Raw genomic sequence first — 21,384 nt, forward strand, 5'->3', positions numbered from 1 at the left:
AGCCAAAAAATTCCTCCTCACCTCCTTGAGGGAATTCATCTTGGCACTGAAGTGTGGCGTTTTCAGCATGCGTAGGAGGATGTCCAATCGAAGGTCATCCACCACTGTGACAAGGTCAGGCTGAAACCTCATACACAACAGCTTTATAGCAGACAGGAGCTCAGGGATGCTGACAAGCCGCTACATTAAACAAAAGATAAATAAAAAGCAAACAATGTACAGCATTACACTTTGCGTTGCTTGCACTGTGTTGTGGGACATATTAAGCTGAAATATTTAGATTTTTACCTTTAAAATCACTTAGACAGAAATTGTCCCCCCCCCCCCCCAAGACATTGCTGTAACACGACACCACATCCATAGCTATAAAACACTCAATTTTACTGACTGTCTGTGTGCGTGTGTGTGTGTGTGTGTGTGTGTGTGTGGATCCACAGCATATCTATCTATTCTATAGCAATATTAAATGAATGATTTTCACACACATTTCAACTAAGACTTTCGCAAGGTCTTCAATATTGGGGAACCACGATTTAAAGGGCAAACAGGTTTGTTTTAATTCATGTCGTTTGTAATAAAAGAAACAATTTCTTTTTATCTTGAAACCACACAATTACCTTATCTTTCAGATCTTTTTCCTCCACGTTCTGCACGTATGTGATCATTTTGTGAATAACTGGGTCCAGCATGGGCTGTGGAAAACAAATAAAATAAATCAGACAAACTTCCTTGTACATTATGACAAATGGCACCTATCAGTTTTAGCAATACCAACAATACATTGATACCAACATGACTAGATGTATGACTCCTGTCAAGACTACCAATTGTCAGTAACAAAGACAACGACTACATTTTAACACAACTGACAGTTTTCCATCAAAAAGTACATTAATAAAAGATAACACCAGCAATGGGGGTCGCAGTCCTGTGAAAGCGCTAGAGTTAGCTGCAGAATGTCTCACCTGTACTAGACTGGAGTTCAGATACTCTGCACACACTCCCAGGGGCTGAACCAAAGCAGAGACACACTGAAAAAGAGCAAACACAACACAATGTGCTCAGAATACTGCACAGCGCAGCGGAACTGCACGCTAAGAATGCAGTAAAATCAACAATGAAACAGTTCTGGCTGCATCCATTCAGTTGTTTCTTAGATCTTACAGTAACAGAGAAGAGGAGGACTGCGTTTCAGAGGATTTACAGGTGGTCCTGTCTCTAGAGATATCTTGTTAAAGGATGCTTATACATTTTCCCATGTGGGGTATGGCAAAAGCAAACAGCCGTTTCCCCCCCCCCCCCTTTTTTTTTTTTTGCTATATAATGATGCAAAAGGAAATTTGGTGAGCAAACAACAAATGTTTGTCTAGAACAGTAAAGAGTGCAATAAACAATACCAGCTAATTCAATTTGCAATTGAACACAAAAGGATCTGCTAACTACATGCGTTTGATATGAAACATTGTCTCTGGTAAAGTAATCCCCCGGCTGTTAATCTATTTAAAGAAGACAGAGAATAAGAATGCTGGCTTTCTCGAATAAGGAGCTGCAAACTGTAATAATTACTTACCCCAATTTCTATCTCCTCAGAGCCCAATTTGGATTGAATAGCAGCAAACCCACCCAGTTCTCCAAACTAAGAAAAAACAAAACAAACAAATCACATCATGCCGAAATTCAGAATAAAATATTTTTCATTTCCAACAACAGGCACACATGTTTGACAACTTCAGTGCTTCCTTTTATTGTGGCTGTCTGACTTTGACATAAAAAAATGTCAACTTCAATAAGCCCAATTTGTGAACTGAGGGTGCATTAGTATTTCGATAATCCACTTCTGAACCTCTCGTAAAAAGGTAAGTAGATCAATAGTTTTAACTTACCCGATTTACCAAATCTACAAGCCAACCATGGGGCTCCTGCAAGACAAATGACATTGTTTATGCACGGTGTCAACACTCAATTTAGCCTTTTTACTTCTGTTGATAACATAGTGGCATGCTGTACATACTGCTATCAACTGCTGCTGCCTTGGAGATTGCTTGGGGGTTTTGAGGTCTGGCCATGAATCAATTTCAATACTGGAGCAACTGTACTTACTGCAGACATCACAAAAAAAGCAAGGAAAGAGCAATAGTAGATTTCTAGCTACATAACCCTTCGATGTAATACAATTCTGAAGAGGTCACACCAGTAACTGTGTGGTACATGCTGCTGAACATGAAAAGGGACCAACACTAAAGTGTCTACAGTAACAAGCAAACAGATTCTTATTAAGAACAGGGCTTGAATTTCAGCGCGGGATTGCGGGAATAGCGCATTTTCCAAGTTGCTCCCGCATATCTGCAACCTTCAGTGCGGGAAAATCCCACAGAGATATTTTAAGACACCAAGCTACTGTATTTTTCACACAATTTAGAATGCCTGAAACGCTACAACAATCTCTAAGGAAGTGGGTGTCAGTGACGAAAGCACTATGAGCCGCATTCTGAGTAGTTCTGGTTAAAATAAATAAATAAATAAAAGTAGTGATATTAAGTCTATCTAGGTGTTGTTTTGCAAGCGGTGACTTTCGCTTTAACTCTCAAAACTAAGCCCCATTCATTTTGGGGCGTCAGCGCACCAAAGGTTATGCACATATTACTCAGCCACCTTTAAAAGTACAGATCTGGGGCTTTCCAAAGACGTATTCAGTGTGTGTATGCAGTACTCCTAACCGGAACTACGATTGCCTGAAGTTAAGCCTCTCATTATGTGATGAGTTCACAGCTTAGGTTTCATTTTGAGCCTATTGCTCCATAGCAGCTAGACAGAAAGGGGTGGTATCGTTGGAAAGCTTAGAAGCTCAGCTTCTCCCTCCCCCATGTTAATTTCATATTGAGGTTCAACGGTGCAGTGTTTTTTTTTTTTTTTTTGAGCCATCTGATTACAATATATATAGCAGTGACCAAACATGTTTATTTTGGAAAAACTTTTTTTTTCTTCTAAACATATAGTCTTATCCCTACCACATATAGTATGCCTGATCCTGTTGCAACTTACATAATATGAAAGGAAATTCTGTGGCCTTTCATTTGATATGTTACATGCATGCAGTACAAACTATTCAGTAGTTAAACATACATAAGTGAAAAACAGGCGGAAAATAGTGCTGAGTGTAGAGATAAAAAAAAAAAGAAATGGAGCGTTGGTTAAAAAGAAAAGCACCTTTTTCTTCTGCTGCAGCAAAAACTTCACATCAGGCAATGACAAAAGCAATGGAGAGTGCTCTGTCTCACAGTGATGAACAGCTGTAGGTCTCCTGAAAGCAGCTTATTTTAAAGCAACACCAGTGTGAATGATGATGCAGTAAAATATATATATAGTTTTTTTTTTTATATGCAAAAGTGCCTTTTCTTTTGCCATTCCCCCCTAAAATGTTGCCCCCCCCCCATTGGCTGCAGCATAGGGGGGAAATCCCCCCAGCACACAAAAATGAAATTCAAGCCCTGAAAAAAACAACCTTTAAATTCACCACATAGTGTATTACAATATACCATCAACAGTAAGAGAAGAAGAAAACATAGGCCCAAGATTGAGCCAAAGCATTTTGGGGGTACAGTCCACTTTGTGTAATAAATCTTCAAAGCTTAACATTATGTTAAATTAAAAGAAAAACAAAAGAAGTTTCATTTTTACGGTCTGACATTGCTATTGGCAAATATATTTGTGGTTATGTGTCATTCATTATATTACCACACGGAAAAATGCAGATCTAAGGCTTGTGCAAAAGAAACCTTGCATAATAAAGTTACTCAGCTAGCCTGCCTTGCCCTCTGATTCACAAACCGAAAACATTTCAGGACAGTTTAATCACGGTTCTGCAGACACAAAGAAGGCACGCATTTCAAGAGTTTTGCCACATCTGTAGTGCATTTCCAAGCTGCACTCAATGCTGGTAAACAGGGGGTTTAAAGAGTCAAGCACACTGTATATGTAAGACATACACAGAGTAATTTATCCGTCTAAAAAAATAAAATAAAAACAGATCACATTTTTATTTTGCTTGCACAACGGAAACACATCATCACTAATGCAATGCATTCTTTTTGAATCAATTACACACACAATCTAGTAACCCAGCTTTTGGCAGCATACCTTCTGGAAGCTGGAACTAAGCGAGACAGCAAACGTGCTTCCTTCACCAAAGACTTCAGACCAGTTCCTCTGGCAGGCTTTCATCCGGTTTTTAAAATGGTATTCATTGTCGGGGTTGAAAGCCTTGAAAGAATTAAAGACAGTGAAACCATTATCCAAAATAAGAGGAATCTTTGGGTTACTCAAACAAAAAGTATAACCGCGCATTCAACAGAATCCCGGTTATCCAACACAACCGAATATCAAAATGGAATTCGCCAGACAATTGTGAATAAAAGTGACTATCTGACCACATACCTGGATTTGAAACATGAATTTCAAAACATTATCTAAAGCTGCGGCACAATTACTACAACGTGTTACAAAGTAAAAATACCTTGGAACCCCTGGTTAAAAAAATGGTTGGATCAATATTTGTTGATGCGTAAAATGCATTAGATTTAATTAAAGTATTCATTACTTTTAGACAGCCTATGGGTTTGCAGGTGTTCTTCAAATGCAGTGTAATAACACCTTCTGTTATATTAATATTTAAATAGATAGATACCATTGTCAGCACTCCCAGGAGGCCAACAGGGATGGGCTCCAGTTTCACTCTTTCTGCCACCAAATCCACCAACAACATCAGCATGTTGTAGATACCTTCGTGGATTTCAGTACCCCACTTATGGACTGCACTTGACGTCAGCAGCTAGGAAAAAAAAATGATAGATTGATAGGGATAATATCAATAAACACACATCTGTTTCAAGTAGTATACCATTATTGTGTACAGTATGTGGTTCAGAATTGTCAAAACCTACTGAAGTAAAACTGAAAACAAACTGCTTAACAAATCAAATCATGCTATCCCATGGTGATTTGGTAAATTCCCTCCACCAACACACAGACAGGGTAGTTGTCAGTCTGGAGTTGTTAGCCTGGGGAAAAAAATTAAATACAGCTGCCAGCTGTCATAGCCAAGCCAAAAAAAGATCCAAAGTGGGTTTCAGAGCTACCCTTGTTTAGGTATATAATTAAAATATATCCCGAGTTTGAACAATCTGGCCCCTGATAAATCTGCTCAGAATTAACTGACTGCACTTCTCATCAGAGCATCACCTGAGACCATGTGTACTAATAAGAGTTGTTCATGCAACAATGTATTTAACAAACTCCTGGATCTTGATTCTTTAATGAATATACTTGATTGAAGGTAGTTCTGAAGCCCACGACTGTGTGCCAAGCCGTGGTTCAGTCAAGAGCTTCTCCCCGTATGAATACATTTCATACACAAGGTAATCTTCCTTCAGTCATTACCTTTTTGAATGCTTCAGGCATACATCTGTCTATGAAGCGCTTGCAGTTCTCATCTGCATCAGCAAGACCTGCACACATCAAAACAATTCAGTTTACTTTTATTCTTAAAGGAGCGCTAATCTTGTTCTACACTTGTAATATGTTAGTTCAGGTTATGAAAACATTTGAAAGTCAATGCTGTAGATAAACCACAGCATTCTGGAACCTGTGCTGTAGGTCACATGGTTTGATTGCAGGAATACCACTGGATTTAGTTTGAACTACAACACAGGCAAAATATTTTGAAACCCTGCTTAGCTATCCTTCTATGGGCAGAGGGGAATGGGATAATATTGACAGTGCTAATAACAGTTATGTAAATGGTGTTTTAGCATCTTGGTTAGCATGCCTTTAAACAATGCAATAAAAACAGATACAAAACAGTAAGCCAGCTCTGTAAAACTTAGAATAAACGTATAAATAAATATGGAAATATACATTAACATTTTGTATTTGGTTACAGGAAATTAAGAAAAAAAAGAAAAGCATAAACCACCATATTTAAAGCCAATCCTTTGATTTTGGTTTCTGTTTTTTGTCAAATGAATGAAAGGGGAAAGGGGATGAATAAAACGGTATCACAGAGGTAAACAGTATCAAGGCAAACAGTATGGCAGAGCTTCTTGCAGCTTTGAGTGCAAAGAGGTCATTGCATGAGCACCAAGCACTTGTACTTACTCAGCTTGGCCAGGCATGTGGAAGCTATCAGGCACTTGCCCAGCGACTCCTCGCGCTTGTAAGGTATGGACCAGTGATCAGTAAACACCCGACTCTCCAGCTCATACAGGTTAGTGGTGGGGAACTCAACGTTTCCCCCGGAACAGTTCCCATTCTCATCATTGTTCTTCTGCAAAACAAAACAAAAAAAAAAGATCAAGATCCTACAGATACCTCCACTGTTTGTTTTCAAACACATGACTATACTGACACGTTGGACATACCTCTACTGTTTGTTTTCAAACACATGACTATACTGACACGTTCTCTTTCTCTATATCTATTCAAAGTTATTAACACCACCCAAGTCATAATCCTCTAAGCCACATCAATGTGCAATAATAAATGAAAAGGCTGTCGATCAGGACTTTCAGCAGTGCATCATCTATACAGCTCTGTTTATAAAGCTTACAAAACAGGATCTGCTACTGTAATACAGGGTAGGCTTTTATGCAACAGTTTTATTACCATTCAGAGCGGAACAAATTTGACACAAAGTCGATGATATTATATTAGGCAAGGAAGACGCTTGATATCTGATCTCGTTATAGCTATCGTATGAAGCGATTTAGTTTGATGATCCATCTAGATTTTAATGAAAAAAGACAGTCAAGGTCTATTTATGATGTTGGTTTATCCAAAGTGTAGACAAAAAAAAATGAACAGTTAACTTCAGTCCAAATGGTTGAAACTGCTGAGCTACAGGCAACCCCAATGTTGTCCATAATAGAGACAGGTCAAGATTGGCTGCAATATTTGTAGGATGTTACAATTACACGCTAGTATCATGGTGGGGGTCAATTCCTGTTTTTCATTTACAATTCCTTTTTAAAATCAATTCCAATTCTCATTCCCTTTTTTTAAGCAATTCCAACACACCATTGATCAAAATTGCAATTAGTCAATTAAATTGGCTTCAAATGTCTCTAATTGGTAAAAACAAATTAGGTCTCTAATAGGTAACAAAATAAAATACAAAAAATATTCTGCAATATAACAAATACTAAATCGTTGTTTCAGTTTAACCAAAATGAATTAAAATTAATAAGCTAAAAATAGTTTTTTTTAAGCAGCAAATAAGTACTACACACAGTCATTGCAATTTCCTTTCATTAACAAATACTTCAGCCCTTTCCAAAACACACTGAGGGCATGTGAAGAAGCCGACAAACCAACAGCAGCATCGTGGTCTAAAGGGTATTCTTATTCTGATGTCAGCGGTCAAGAGATACAGGCAGAAGTTGATCTGACATCAAGGAGCGAGTGAATCTATGTGGGGAGTTTTGCTCTGGCTGTTAGTGATCAATCAGTCTGAAAGATGAGGTGCTATGCAGTTTTGGGAAAGTGATAAAATGATTCATTAGATTCTAAACAAGATTACCTCATTTGACAAGAGGGGGAACAGAAAATAAAAATTGAAGTCAATGTAGTTTGCTGTAACCGAATAAGGCTGCAGTCTTACTTCTATAAACAATTGTTATACAATGATAGTGGCCACGGACGGATTGCTTTCTTTTAAAGCCAGGCAAGGCCAAGTAAACCTGTAGAGTCAGCACGACAAGTTTAAAGATCGTGAGCCAGTATTGTGCAATTCTTTAATCTAAATCAGTTTGCTAACTAAAGACATTGGTTTTGCAATTTTTGAAACAGGCAGTATTGCGGTTCACCAGCTCCCAGTTTCTCAGTAAGTAATACATTTGTTTTTTTAAAAGATAGTAATTGCATTCTAGAGACTGTAAAACAGTTATAGGATTACTACTTAGATTAAATTCTGTTTGGGTTTAATCCTCTGGAATGCAGCTACCCTGGAAATAGGTTTTAGCTCTTAGTGCTCTCTAAATACGATTTGCTTAGCATTATCAGTAAATTATCTGTGATACTGTTCTGCTAATACTGGATATTCACTCGTGGCTTTAATCTTAGCAAACCGACTCATGTTACAGGATTGGAAAACAGTATGTGTTACTTATTTTATGTGTTTTTTCAAGCACAGCTTTTTATCTTATAAAATCAATCTTATATCAAATCAGTGTTTCACATAATTTAAAGCAAGCTGTCCAAACCTGCTGAATATTTGTAAATCAGCAAAATGATTTACAGGACTCAACGGAAGTCTTACAAATTTCACAGAGCTGAAGCACCTCGGCACCAGCATTTTCTTTACTCAGAACTATAGAAGAATGATTATTAAAAGCAAGACTCTGTTTTTCATGCTGCACCCAGGTGCACATTACAAAAAAACAAAAACAACTTGGCATTTGTTAATATAGGTTCAAAAGCAATGCATTCAAAGGATTCAGTCTTTTGTCTGTCCATCTAGATACATAGTGCTTAAAGCCATGTCTGAACTGCTGTACAGTAGCTAAAGTTGTGACGTGATCAAGGAATTCCATTCATAATAGCTTTTACTTTGGTATGCAGCGAAACACATTTTACAGCATTAGTAGAATGCCAAGTCCATCTTCATAAATTAGATGGGATATACAGTAGCAACCCAAGACATAAGGATTGTACCCTGCTAAATTATCCAGCTATAGATTGCAAACCCCTTTGTGAAAACTCAAGTCAGAAAAGCTGCTGCACAGTAATCATATGCTGCCACTATATGCTTGCACATTGAGTTTTTACAATTCACTTATTTTGATGAGAGAGACTGGTCTTGCCCATTTAAAGCAGCACGATACTGGAGCTGCATTCACAGTGACGGAAATGGGAAGGAGGGAAGCCATCTGTCTGAACTTGGATTTTTATATTGTGAAGAAATTGTGATTAATACCACAGTAAACCATTTCTTTGATAATGAGCCATTTACTACATATACTGTAGTACTTTGCTACAAAACAAACCTGAGCACAGTTACGGTGTTAGGTTTTCTTTGATCTTGGGTTACTGTAATAGATTAGTGTGAATACATCCTGTAATTCAACTAGACAAGAAGTACTATTCCATCACAGTGTGATGGACAGCTTATTACTGTGTGTTATATTTGCATTGAGTAAGAAAAAGCTGCAAATTCTCCCTATGCTCCTTAGCGAGAGAACATTACCCACATCTGTGTTGCTTGTTACTGCACCCTCCGACTGCTACTGTTTACATGTATCAGTGTAACAAAGCTAAATTTAGACATGGTATGTGACTGCCAAAGGGTTTTGAAAAAACAAATACAGAAACATGTCACGCTGAAAAGAAACAAAAATGTCACAGTGGGTTTGGAATAACATTCTCTGACTTAACTGTAAAGTTCAATGTGGCAATATTAGGCAAAGAGATTGTGCTACTGGGAGTACTGTTACTAACATTCGCAATATAGAAAAGAAATATGGAATATGAAATACACTGGCTTACACTTCACACTCTCACTACTATGTAAACACAAAGGATAACACCTATATTTGGGCAAAACTACTAACACCTCCAGTGTAGGCACATGCTTAATATAAACTTCTCTGAATGTCCCAATTGTTTTGTACCGCAGTGTACTTTGCTTCTATGCAAGCAAAAAAAAAAAAAAAAAAAAAAAAAAAAAAAAAAAGATTTATGGTCATTCCATGAAAATGTAACACTTGTCAGTCACATTGGATAAGCCAATCGGACTACTGGCAATCCGAAGACTTGATTTTTAAATATATATTTAGTGTGTCCAATTATTATTTTACCCTGATTTTCTTTCAATTTGGAACGTCCAATCGCTTTTACGCTCACCGCAGCAATTCCCCACATAGCTCTGGAGACCTCAAGGTTCAGTGGGTGTCCTCCGATCCCATGACCAAGCCAGCTTCCTTTACACCCTGAAACTCGAAAGCGGATGTCAGCAAGCTACCGACCAATGGAGGACAAAGGCCAGCCCTGCAAGTGTCCGCTTTGAGCTCACTGGGCGCCTGGCCAGCAGGATTCGCTGTAGCGCGATGTGGAGAAACAGCCCCTGCCGGTTTTGCTCCTTAACCCATGGCAGTGCCAGAGCCAATGCAACGCTCCCTTCAGTTGCCAGCAAAGATTGGCCTACTTCGCACAGCCAGGACATGAACCTGCGCTGTGCACCATGCGGCTGTGCTTCTACCAGGTATGCCACTTGAGGAACACCTGAAGACTTTTTGAAGATCTAAATGTTAGTTCAGCAGTACACAACTGGTCTGGTTCAAGAAGGAGTCCAATTGAACAGTTTAAACTGCACAAGTTGCAATCAACTGGGTGACTCTGAGTTGGCTTAATACCAAAATTAAACAGTTCAATTGCTGATCGGCTTCTTCCGGTTCCCAACATTTATAATGTTGTGATAAAAAGAGACCCTGCAAGACTTTAAACAGCAGTTAGTTTGTAGCTCCAGCGACTTATCCATGTTCATCAGCATCAAAACACGTCTTATACAAAGAAAGAAGGAATGAATTAGGAGTCTTAGTAGTTTCCCCAAAAACAACAACTTTTGAATCGTTTATTGGTCAAAAATATGCATTAACTATGGGTGTTAGTCTTCCGGTTTATAAGTGTATAAGGTGATTGTTTTGTTATTCACCAATTATTCACACCTGTAGTGTTCAAGGGGTGCTCCATGCGCCTGCCTAGAGCCCTACAGAAAGATATCTCTTAAAGGCCATGTGTGGAACTGTGTGTGGCAGTAAGAGAACTCTTTAAAGGCTTGTGTGGTGGCCGTCATCAGCATTCTCTTCATACACAAAACGAAAGACAGCTTGCAAAGGCTGCAAACCCCTCCTCTAATACTGCAAACTTCAGGCAACCAAAATTCTATCAGCTAAGAAACTACTGAACCATCAGCAGTTATACTCTGTGCCAGTCCTTTATGGGATTAAGCACCTTCAAGCTATTCAAGGGATAAAGGACAGTATCAACACCGTAAGACTCATAAAATAACCTATTCAACCTAAGTGACAGATGATGATAATAATAATAATAATAATAATAATAATAATAATTAATGCTTATGTTTGAACAGACTAACCAATGGTTAAATAAAAAATAAAATAAGGTATCAGTCGAACAGATCTTATACTGCACTGTATGACGTGTTTGTACTATTGAATAATTTATAAGCACCATTCGTATTCTTTACATTCTTAAGTGTGCTCCAGGTGAATGCTTCAGAACATCAGTAAACGAAGAGCAAGCTTCAGGCTGGATATAAATCGCTTCTTCACAGAGAAGCCTGCAACCCAGTTCACAAGTGCTTTAGAGAGAGGAGAGACACTATCTGCACAATATCAAAACACACAACGATTTAATAGTTCATCTGTAACACAGGCACAAATAAGGGGTCGAGTGCCCCATTCTCTAAATAATACTACCGTCTTAAACGTCCCACTTTTTTCTCTCTCTGCACTTACACGTAGTACTCGTGCCACACACTAACCACAACAATATGAAAATACTGTAAGTAGAGAAGCTCAGCAGAATTGCCCTCTCAGCGAAAACACACATTAAAAACCCGTGCAAGCAAAAAAAGCCGTCCGCTCCCCTTACAATAACTGAAAAGTCCCCCCCCCCCCCCTTCCCTTAAAAGAAGGACCTGGGGGCTAGTGCTACATAACGTATAATACTCTATTATAATAATAATAATAATAACATGATCTGAACAAACGCGAGCGGCCCCTCTTCGTCTTATTTATTAGAACAGTGTCTTCTACCTGTTTCACAATGACAGCTGTATACGTGGCTGTGTGGTCCAGTGGTTAAAGAAACGGGCTTGTAACCAGGAGGTCCCCGGTTCAAATCCCACCTCAGCCACTGACTCATTGTGTGACCCTGAGCAAGTCACTTAACCTCCTTGTGCTCCGTCTTTCGGGTGAGACGTAGTTGTAAGTGACTCTGCAGATGATGCATAGTTCACACGCCCTAGTCTCTGTAAGTCGCCTTGGATAAAGGCGTCTGCTAAATAAACTAATATTAATAATATTAATACGTATTTGTGTGAGGGGGGTGTCCACTGGCCACCGAATAATAATTTACATCTTATTACTAGTATGATAACATTATAGGGTATCTCCTTACCTCTCCTTCCACCACATCGTGATAGGCGGGAGGTGGATCAAACCCCCCGCTACCACTCCCACTTCTCCCGCTGCTCTCTCCGTCACCGCTGGGCCCAGGCCCGCTCTCCATCGGCTCGTAGCCGTAGCCGAGTCCGGGGCTCTCGTTCGTGAGCAGCGCCACCGCCTCGTTGATGTCATTCTTGGCCATGCGAAGAGCCTTGCGGATGGCGACCGCGTCCGGGAAGCCCATGCAGAGCAGCGTGGTCATGTGCTGCTCCTCCTCGGTCTCCATGTTGGTGTGTCTCGGTTTTTCAGTCACTAATATGGGGGTTTGCAACACAGATTTTCGGCTGTGCACGCCGCCATGTTTACAATCCGTGCACCCAGTCACGATAGGTTACCGTAAGAGAAAAGGACGGGCGGGACCTGACCCAACCCGCTCTTCGGCACCCGTAGCGTTACGTCACACTGACGTCCCTCCTCTTAAAGTGGCAGAATCAATACTGGTGAGCCTTGTTAAATTCAGCTACAGACGGCATGGTACTACCAACACTATAACCACTGCCAGGGTTTAAGTTAAATGTCTGATTAAGGTCAACAAAAACATTACCTTTTAAATAGTGTCTTTCAAGACAAGCGACTTCGCGGTTTGTGTGTTTTCAATATTAAACAGTAAGTTGTAGTCTAGAACAGTATGGGGTGCCGCTTTAAAAGGCGGAGTCACTGCCAAATAACTCAACGGTCTTTCGGCTTTGGAGAAATTCTACAGGGCGACGCTCAGGGCGTGTCGCGGTGCATCACGTGAGCGGCGTTCCAATCATGTGATTCTGGAATAATTGAGAAAAAAATATGGCAGACAGAGACAGAGAGACAACCAGTATGGAAACCAGTATTAACAACAGTTCGGCAGGCCAAGCGCTGGGCCCCAACAGCGCGACAGACACAGCGATCTTCGGCCAGATTCCGGGCTCTGATCCCGGGACAGACGCAGACTTGTACATGCCTGTCCCTAAAAAGCCAGGCACTAACAGTAAGTTCAGTAATCATTGTTGTAGATTAAAATAACTTAGTACGAAAAGTAAGTGTATCATGTAGGCAACTGGTGTATCTGTATAGAACACGCAAGGAACAACTAGAAAAGACAAGCAGACAGGCTTAGTTCCAACAAATGCTGTTGTTTTTCATTTTAAACTTGTGTAGATACCTGCCGTTATTGTGAATATCTTTACTTGTACAACTAGGTCGTACATGATGGCACATCATTTATAATCCAGTAAATGCAAATGTGAATTCAATCATGACAGGCAAGAATGTATACTTGACAGACGTTTAGACGACAGATACCAGGTGGTAAGTTGGTAGGTGCTCATGTATCCCTAATTCTAAATCATTTTCGGTTAAACTTTCTTACCACCTCAAATAGCAGAAGAGCTTTGCGTGGTCACTAGCTGTTTAACTCTCTCCCTTACAGTACATGTTGAGAACGTGTCTGAAGCGTGTAAAAATGTCCATTCATTTTTACCTTGTTTATCTCTAGGTTGGGGGTTGACCTAGACAAAAAAAAAAATCTTGTTTTAAAGGCTTTCCATCAAAAAAATAAATAAATAAATAAATAACGAATTGACGCTCAAGCGACTGGCATAATCTGAACTGCAACCAGCCTTGCTGCAGTGACCCATTAAGGGATTTATGCAAGAGCTGTGAGAATGTTTTAGTCTTGGTTTACACCTCAGAAGAGGTTCCCGTCTCTCCTGTTAATTTGACAGTTCTTCTGCATGTGTCCTGACTTGCTGTGTTGTTTTGCTCCTTAGATGAAAGCGGTGTGGAAACAGCAGAGGAGGCTGTTGAGCCGGCAGAGCCCGACGTCAATGAGCTGTGCAGGGACATGTTTGACAAGATGGCTGTGTTCCTGCAGGGAGAGCTCACAGGTTAATATAAAGCACCATGCACAACGGGCAGGGTCTGTACTCCCCCACTGTCTGCTGTGTCATAACTGGGGCTGCAAAGGGTTTGAATTTTGCTCAATTTTACAATGAGTTTTCATCAAAACTTCATATTAGGTTCTTAAAGCAATGAGACAACTCGTGTGTGTGTTTATATATATATATATATATATATATATATATATATATATATATATATATACATACACACACACACACACACACACACACACACACACACACACACAAACACACAAACACACAAACTGTGTTCTATATATTTCTGGCAATACAAAGCTGTGCACTTAGGTGGCACTGCCTTACTTAGACAGACACATCTAGACACAACAGAAGAGCAGCTCCTAACTCGAGTCAAAGAACCTTGAAAAGAGCAGATTCATGCTGCTTTTGCATTGCAGAAATAATAAACTAGAAACATAAATTCAGATGCATATAGGAGTCTCTCTGTTATGCATTGGTTATATGAAAGATTGAATTTTGGAATGTGCTGCAGTGGTTTTGCTGTTTGGCGCTCAGCCAGTCATATGCCTCTGACAGGCATGTTTTATATAGTATGAACACCCTGCCAGGATCTCCATAGCTTTTACATATTGTTTCAGCTACTTGTGAAGACTACAAACTCGTGGAAAATATGAACAAACTGACCAGCCTGAAGTACATGGAGATGAAGGACATCTCAATAAACATCAGCCGCAACCTCAAGGATTTAAATCAGAAGTGTGAGTCCAGGCTTCAGCCTGATCTATTAAAAGCCATACGACTGGTATTAAGACCTGACACTGATTAGCTCAATTGAAGAAACCCTGTTGTGTGTTTTTATTTTATTTTTATTTTAAGGGGAACTTGGTTTCATAAAGCTATTGAATGTTAGTAGTTCTACTTCCTGTCTGTTGTGCCACTACACAGGATCCATGTCACTTGATTGTTTATTTTGAAAAGTAGAAACCACACACAAGCATCTCTTAACCTCTGCATTAAACAACCAGGCTTGTCTCTATGAGCATTGTAGAGATTGGAACTATCATCTCACCCGCAGGGGGCACAATCCATAACTTTCAGAACCCCCTTTTTTTCTTCTTCTTTAGATGCAGGTCTGCAGCCGTACCTTGACCAGATCAATCAGATAGAGGAGCAGGTAACAGCCCTTGAACAAGCAGCATACAAACTGGACACCTACTCCAAAAAACTAGGTATACAAGCACAGCAGCACTCAAGATGGGTAGTTTTTTATTTTATTTTATGGTTGTATAATTTTATACGGCTCTTTAACAACTCATGTCTTTTAACAACTATTTTTTTTATAGTAAAATAAAACTTCAAGTCAAGCAAAGGGCTTATGGCTGATGTTTGGTTGCAGGGTCAGGGTCAATTCCTGTTTATCAATTCCAATTCCCTTTTAATCAGTTCCAACACATCCTTGATCGAAATTGCAATTAGCAGTATTCTGTTAACATGAGCTTCTCACAGTGGCAGCAGATGACTTAAACTGAAGTCACTTAGACAATTAAACTGGCTTCAAACGAAAGCAGTTGAACAATCTCAACAACCATGTCTCTAAAACATAAATTTCAATTCCTTTGAAGGAATTGGGAATTGATTTTTAGAAAGGATTTGAAAATGGAATTGGAATTGACCACAAACCTGTTTGTTTGTTTGTTTGTGTTTGCACAGAGGCCAAGTTTAAGAAGTTAGAAAAACGTTGACGCTCTTCTGATAACAGCTGTGAGGTTGAGAAGGCGACAGATGAACTGATTTGATTGGTTGGCTTAATCCTGATGCTCTTGTCCATGTGTCGCTCAGCACGCATTGGAGCTTTTGACATGTGGAAAACCATACGACCTGGATTAAGGAGGTGCCACCTTGAGATGTTGCTGATACTGAAAGCAAAAAAAAAAAAAAAAAAATACTTTTAGAAACATTTGGGAGACGTCCCAATTCCAGACAACACTGTGGGGGAGCTCATCTTGAGGTACTGTAACCAGGGTTTGTGGCAGCGTGACATTCTGCATCTGTGAACGAAGATCGTGTGAGCGGCCATTACCATCAACGTTTCACTTTACCTCCTGGCTTTAAAAAGACAAGGGCTAAAGTTCAAAATCCATTCACTGTTGAAGTTACTGTGGATCAAGAGATAACATATTGTGGTTGTGGCATTGCAAGCCATGTTAACAGCCCAGCTATGTAGAAGTAGACGGTACCCTTGTTTAAACCTGTGCTACAGACAAAATGAAAACCTTTATAATTAGATATTTGCCATTTAAAGTATTCAAGATTAAGTATCAACATTATCAATACCACTCTTAAAACACCTCCTTAATTGATTGCAATACAGGGTTAAATGCAGTGTCCCTGTAGGCAGCTACAGTACCTGGTAGACTCGTGGGCCAGTCTGTTAGATTTGTTTCCATCTGTTTTAATAGCTTGGTAAGTATCTTGTTTGCTGGTCCTGTGCACAGTTATATTAACCCTAGCAGTAGTGGCTCCAGTGTTTCCAGATTCCCGATTCCCCTGCCTTCTGCATTCCAGGGCCACCTTCTTTAAACTCCTGTATTGGATTCAACACAAGTTAATAGAAGCCAGTCAAATGAACAAAGTGAAACAGCCCAAGCACTTCAGAAAGGAGACTGATTAAGGGGTTGCTCAGATCAGCTTAAGCCCTGATAAGCCCCAGCTTGAAGTTTATTAAAGCACTTTACAGCATTGAGGAACCCCTCTAGATTGCATCAATCAATCGGGCAGCAGTGTGGAGTAGTGGTTAGGGCTCTGGACTCTTGACCGGAGGGTTGTGGGTTCAATCCCAGGAGGGGGGACACTGCTGCTGTACCCTTGAGCAAGGTACTTTACCTTGATTGCTCCAGTAAAAACCCAACTGTATAAATGGGTAATTGTATGTAAATATAATGTGATATCTTGTAACAATTGTAAGTCGCCCTGGATAAGGGCGTCTGCCAAGAAATAAATAATAATAATCAACCACCTTAACATGGTTTTCCTGGGATTAGACCCAAAAGTAAATGCAATCTAGGGCCATTCTCTGTTACAGTAAAATGCTAGTGGCTTAGCCCAGTGGAGTATGGCTTGATCAACTCAAGAGATTATGGGGGCAGTGCTGCTGAACGGTTAAACAAGGACCTACCTTCATATATCGCTGCTTGATTGAAAAGCTCTCCCATTCTACCGAGTGACCCTTACACAGTGCGCCATACGCAGGGCCTGTTTGAATGGAGGTGCGCCACTGCCTGGCACATGGGAGTTTGCAAAGCTTTGCAACTATTACACATGTTCATCAACAATGTTTGCGTTCCTGTCGACTTGTAAACCTGGAAAAATGACACTAAGTGACACGAGTGGATCGTTTGTAAAAGGCCATCAATTTTCTTATTCGTAATAGCAAAAGGATGAATGGTCGCACTCTCTTCTGTTGGTCATCTTATACACTTCAATTTGGAATGTATTATTTCAAAAGACAGCATGTAGATGAAAAGGTGCTGCTGCTTCTTGGTTCCTAATTGCTTCATGTGTTAAATTTAAACTTGACTGCAGTCTGGCATTGACATTGGTTTGGTGGGAAACACAGTATACCTACCAGCCACCAGATGGCAGCATCCCCCTATTGAGTGTGTACACCACAGAGCTTCTGCAACGTTATGTATCGTTTTATGTAGTATAAATAAGTGATCTACAGTATGTATGTTGTATGTATTTTAGTAAATAAGAGTCCTGAATGTAGGTAAAACTATTGATTTTACCTTGATTTTAAACACTGAGTTTACAGACTATCACTAATCTTGCCCTGTCCTTACCAAAGGTAACATTAGGTAATCTAAGATTACTGCTTTCAACCTTGAAATCATCATCATCATAATAATAATAATAATAATAATAATAGAAAAATGTGAACTGAACTTACTTCATATGGAACTGAACACTCTCCAGACATTCACTCTGAAATGTGCTTCCAGTCCAGGAACTGTTTGTACCCTTCAGAGCTTAACACCACCCTCCGATACGGCTGTCAGAGGGCTTTTCAGCGCAGTAACATGGCAGAGTAACGAGAGAAAGGGGGGAATGCAGCCTAATTGTGGGGTAGTTTACCAAATCACCACAGAAACAACTGATACAGTTAAAAAAAAAAAGCATATCCAATGCTTTATAATATTACACTAGAATTGGATGAGGAATGGGATCTGTTGTGGCTGGCTCTTGGTGTGCTCCTGATGCTAATTTGGGCAGGCTGTTTTTACAGAGCCTCCTGTAACTCTAAAGAGCTCAGCCGGGTGGGATTAGTATCTGATCTTGTGATGAAGATGTAAGAGATTAGTAAGGGGCCTCACTGCTAAACACTGCTTATGTGTTTTGACAGGATCTGTGCCAGAGAACAGGTGGTTTCGTCTCCCATTATCACGTTTACTCTCTTGGCTTTAATAGAATCGGTTATGCTACCTTATTATTCTTTGTGCAATTCAATTTTATAAACCAATAATAAAACTGGAGATCCATTTGAGTGGAAATTGAGTTTTAATGGGATCAGTGTGCACCATCTCAGCTGTGGATGTACATAATTAGGTTGGAATTCAGTTTGGGTTGGAGGAGGTAATGCAGAACCTCAAGGGACCTTCCCCCATTTAATGAACCAGTTGTTCTTTGTAGCACTACAGTTACAATGTCTGTTTGGTCCAGTGCTTAGTGCAAGGAATATTTCCTAAAATAAAATAAAGTAGAAAAATGTGACTCGTTGCAAAAAATATGTAGCTAGCTAGTTAGTAAGTTTAACTGACTGCTGTAATACATTTTCCTCCAAATGCTTTTTAGTGCTATAGCAGTTCTGTCCACAACATGTCAGCAAAAATTATTTATATATATATAATTTTCCTGGCGTTGTTTTCAGGGAACAACATATAAGAGGCAGTAATTCAAATGATCTATCGACTAACTTATTCTCTCTGCAATTCACACCCCATAAACATCATATCCAATATTAATAGTATTTGAAATGCGTATTTATTCATGATTAATTCAATGTTTGTATCAGGGTCAAGTATTACCAGCAATGACATAACAATGGATTTGGAACAAAGATTGCACTGTTATTCCACAATGCATTTTATTAGATTTTCTGTCAGAGCCACATGTCCAGCACAGTTAGTTCAGTTCTGTTGCATTTCAGTACAGTATACTGCTAGTACACACTGGGCCAGGCAAGCTATGCAAAACAATGATTCCCTTTTAATTTATTATTGTGAGGTCATGGAACAGGCTGCATCCATTCAAAGACAAGTCCTTTGTGTTCGTGGCAAGACCTACAAACATTTTGCATAACTAATACTGCCTCCTTACATGTTCTCAATTAACAAACTCCCAATCACAAAGACAGCACAGGGAGAGTAGAATCGGGGTTGGTTGGTGGAATTTTGAGTGGGTCCCTGGCACATTAATTAATAAAAACATATGTCAACTCATGTGGTTTTGTTTTTCTCAATCTGACTTGGATCACAGCCCATGTTTTTTCATAAGCTTTTTTTTTTGTAAATTTGTTTGAAGAAAATATGAAATATCATCAGAATCTTCATGGCTGATTTGCTGGCTATAGAAGTAGCTTAAGTCTAATCAGCAATGGTGCCACAACCAATTAAGTCCCTGAGTAAGATCCCAGTTAGTGAACACTAATAATGGGCTCGCTACCTGTGGAGACTTATTAAGGGTGACACTTTCATCTTGATCCTGAGCGGAATGCTACGTCTGTGCTGATTAGGTCTTGAAGTCGTGTTCCACTGTAAAAAAAAAAACCAAAAAAACATGGGACCAGAGAAAGGGCAAGCTGGAATCATTTAGTACTGTTCCTGATGTGTGAAATGTGACCTGCACCCTCTAGTCACTCCAGACCTATAGAAAAGACCTCCATCACCTGACGCTAACACACACACACAGACAACATGTCGTGCACGGAGATGCCAACTTCCTATCCGCAGCAAACAGATAAACACAGAGCACACAACAACCTGCAGAAACCGATCTACAGTACAGTGGCAATGCAATGGGTCTGCACTTACAGGCAATGCTAGCACAAGGGCAGCTGCAATAGGAACAGTTTACCAGGTAAAGTATTCACTTCTGAAACACTACTAAAAGAAACCTATTGGATCCTGTCATAAGATTTGAGGAGGAAAATAGAGCACTAGGAAGGGATTCCTTGATGTGGCAGATTTTATGTACTAGTGGTTGCATTTTGAAACATACAACATACCACAAAACATTAACCAACACATATCAATCAATCAATCAAATTTATTTTGTATAGCGCCTTTCATGCCAAGGCATCCCAAAGCGCTTCACAAATAAATATACTCTACAATAATATAATATTAAATACAATATCAAAAAACATCCAAAAACAAATACATATTAACAAAACTCTAAAATAGGCCATCCCAATCTACAGAAAGGCTTCTGCTTTGATTTAAATGCATTTATTGAGTCAGCTTTACAGATTTCAATTGGAAGATTGTTCCATAATACACAAGAGCTACGTTTTATCATTGTAGTCACCAGAAGCCCAATAGTCCAGACGGGATGAAACAAACGCATGAATTAAAATTTCTATGTCAGATTCTGCAAGATACAAACGGACTTGAGATATATTCCACAAATGATAATAAGCAGACTTCACTACAGTTGAAATGTGATGCCGAAAACTAAGAGTAGAATCAAATAAGACTCCAAGACTTCACAGCTTGCGAAAAGCTGATGGGGGAGCTGCCAAAGGTCATTGGTTGTGGGATTTTATTTAATGCTGTTTTAGAGCCAATTAAAAGAAATTCAGTTTTATTTGCATTTAACTGCAAAAAATGTTTTGACATCCAAGCCCCTATTTTGTCAAGGCAAGCTGATAGTCTGGGGTTTACGTTTACATCATCAGAACTCATTTTAAAATAAATCTGGGTGTCGTTGGCATAAGAGTGGAAATTAAAACCATGTTGTCTGATCACATTACCCAGCGGTAGCATATACAAATTAAAAAGTAAAGGACCAAGAACAGAGCCCTGTGGAACCCCAGAAACAAGAAGTAATGAATTGCAGGCCAATGTCAGGGCCAGTGTGCTGCATTAACTATAATGTCCCTGACTATCCCATGGGGGGTTCTGGGGTTTGTTGAGAGTAGTTGTTTATTAACAAGCAGGTAGATTTCTGAAAATCATTATTATTAAACAAATAGTGATTACAATGTTGCAGCCGATTAGAAACAGCTA

The 21,384-nt window shown here is 39.5% G+C and overlaps 2 protein-coding genes across 5 annotated transcripts in view; one reads left to right on the plus strand and one right to left on the minus strand.

Annotated features, from left to right (window-relative positions):
- The window catches only part of LOC117416814 (ubiquitin carboxyl-terminal hydrolase 24-like), a 49,972-nt gene extending 37,099 nt beyond the window's left edge, over positions 1-12,873 (minus strand). For all 4 annotated transcript variants that reach the window (XM_059035119.1, XM_034028208.3, XM_059035118.1 and 1 more), the window contains exons 1-10: positions 12,193-12,873; positions 6,154-6,322; positions 5,437-5,504; positions 4,685-4,828; positions 4,138-4,260; positions 1,884-1,919; positions 1,571-1,636; positions 966-1,031; positions 618-692; positions 22-180 (exon numbers count right to left, since the gene is read on the minus strand). In XM_059035119.1, the coding sequence (XP_058891102.1) occupies positions 22-180; positions 618-692; positions 966-1,031; positions 1,571-1,636; positions 1,884-1,919; positions 4,138-4,260; positions 4,685-4,828; positions 5,437-5,504; positions 6,154-6,322; positions 12,193-12,465 (1,179 nt within the window). In that variant the 5' untranslated portion in view covers positions 12,466-12,873. The remainder of the gene's footprint in view (positions 1-21; positions 181-617; positions 693-965; positions 1,032-1,570; positions 1,637-1,883; positions 1,920-4,137; positions 4,261-4,684; positions 4,829-5,436; positions 5,505-6,153; positions 6,323-12,192) is intronic.
- On the plus strand, positions 12,840-19,596 carry LOC117416661 (biogenesis of lysosome-related organelles complex 1 subunit 2). The gene is made up of 5 exons (XM_034027969.3): positions 12,840-13,203; positions 13,985-14,101; positions 14,737-14,856; positions 15,223-15,327; positions 15,809-19,596. The coding sequence occupies exons 1-5, from the start codon at positions 13,023-13,025 to the stop codon at positions 15,838-15,840; spliced, it is 555 nt and encodes a 184-aa protein (XP_033883860.2). The 5' UTR covers positions 12,840-13,022; the 3' UTR covers positions 15,841-19,596.
- The last annotated feature ends 1,788 nt before the right edge of the window (positions 19,597-21,384 follow it).

This window comes from Acipenser ruthenus, chromosome 12, assembly GCF_902713425.1.
Source record: "Acipenser ruthenus chromosome 12, fAciRut3.2 maternal haplotype, whole genome shotgun sequence".
NCBI lineage: Eukaryota > Metazoa > Chordata > Actinopteri > Acipenseriformes > Acipenseridae > Acipenser > Acipenser ruthenus.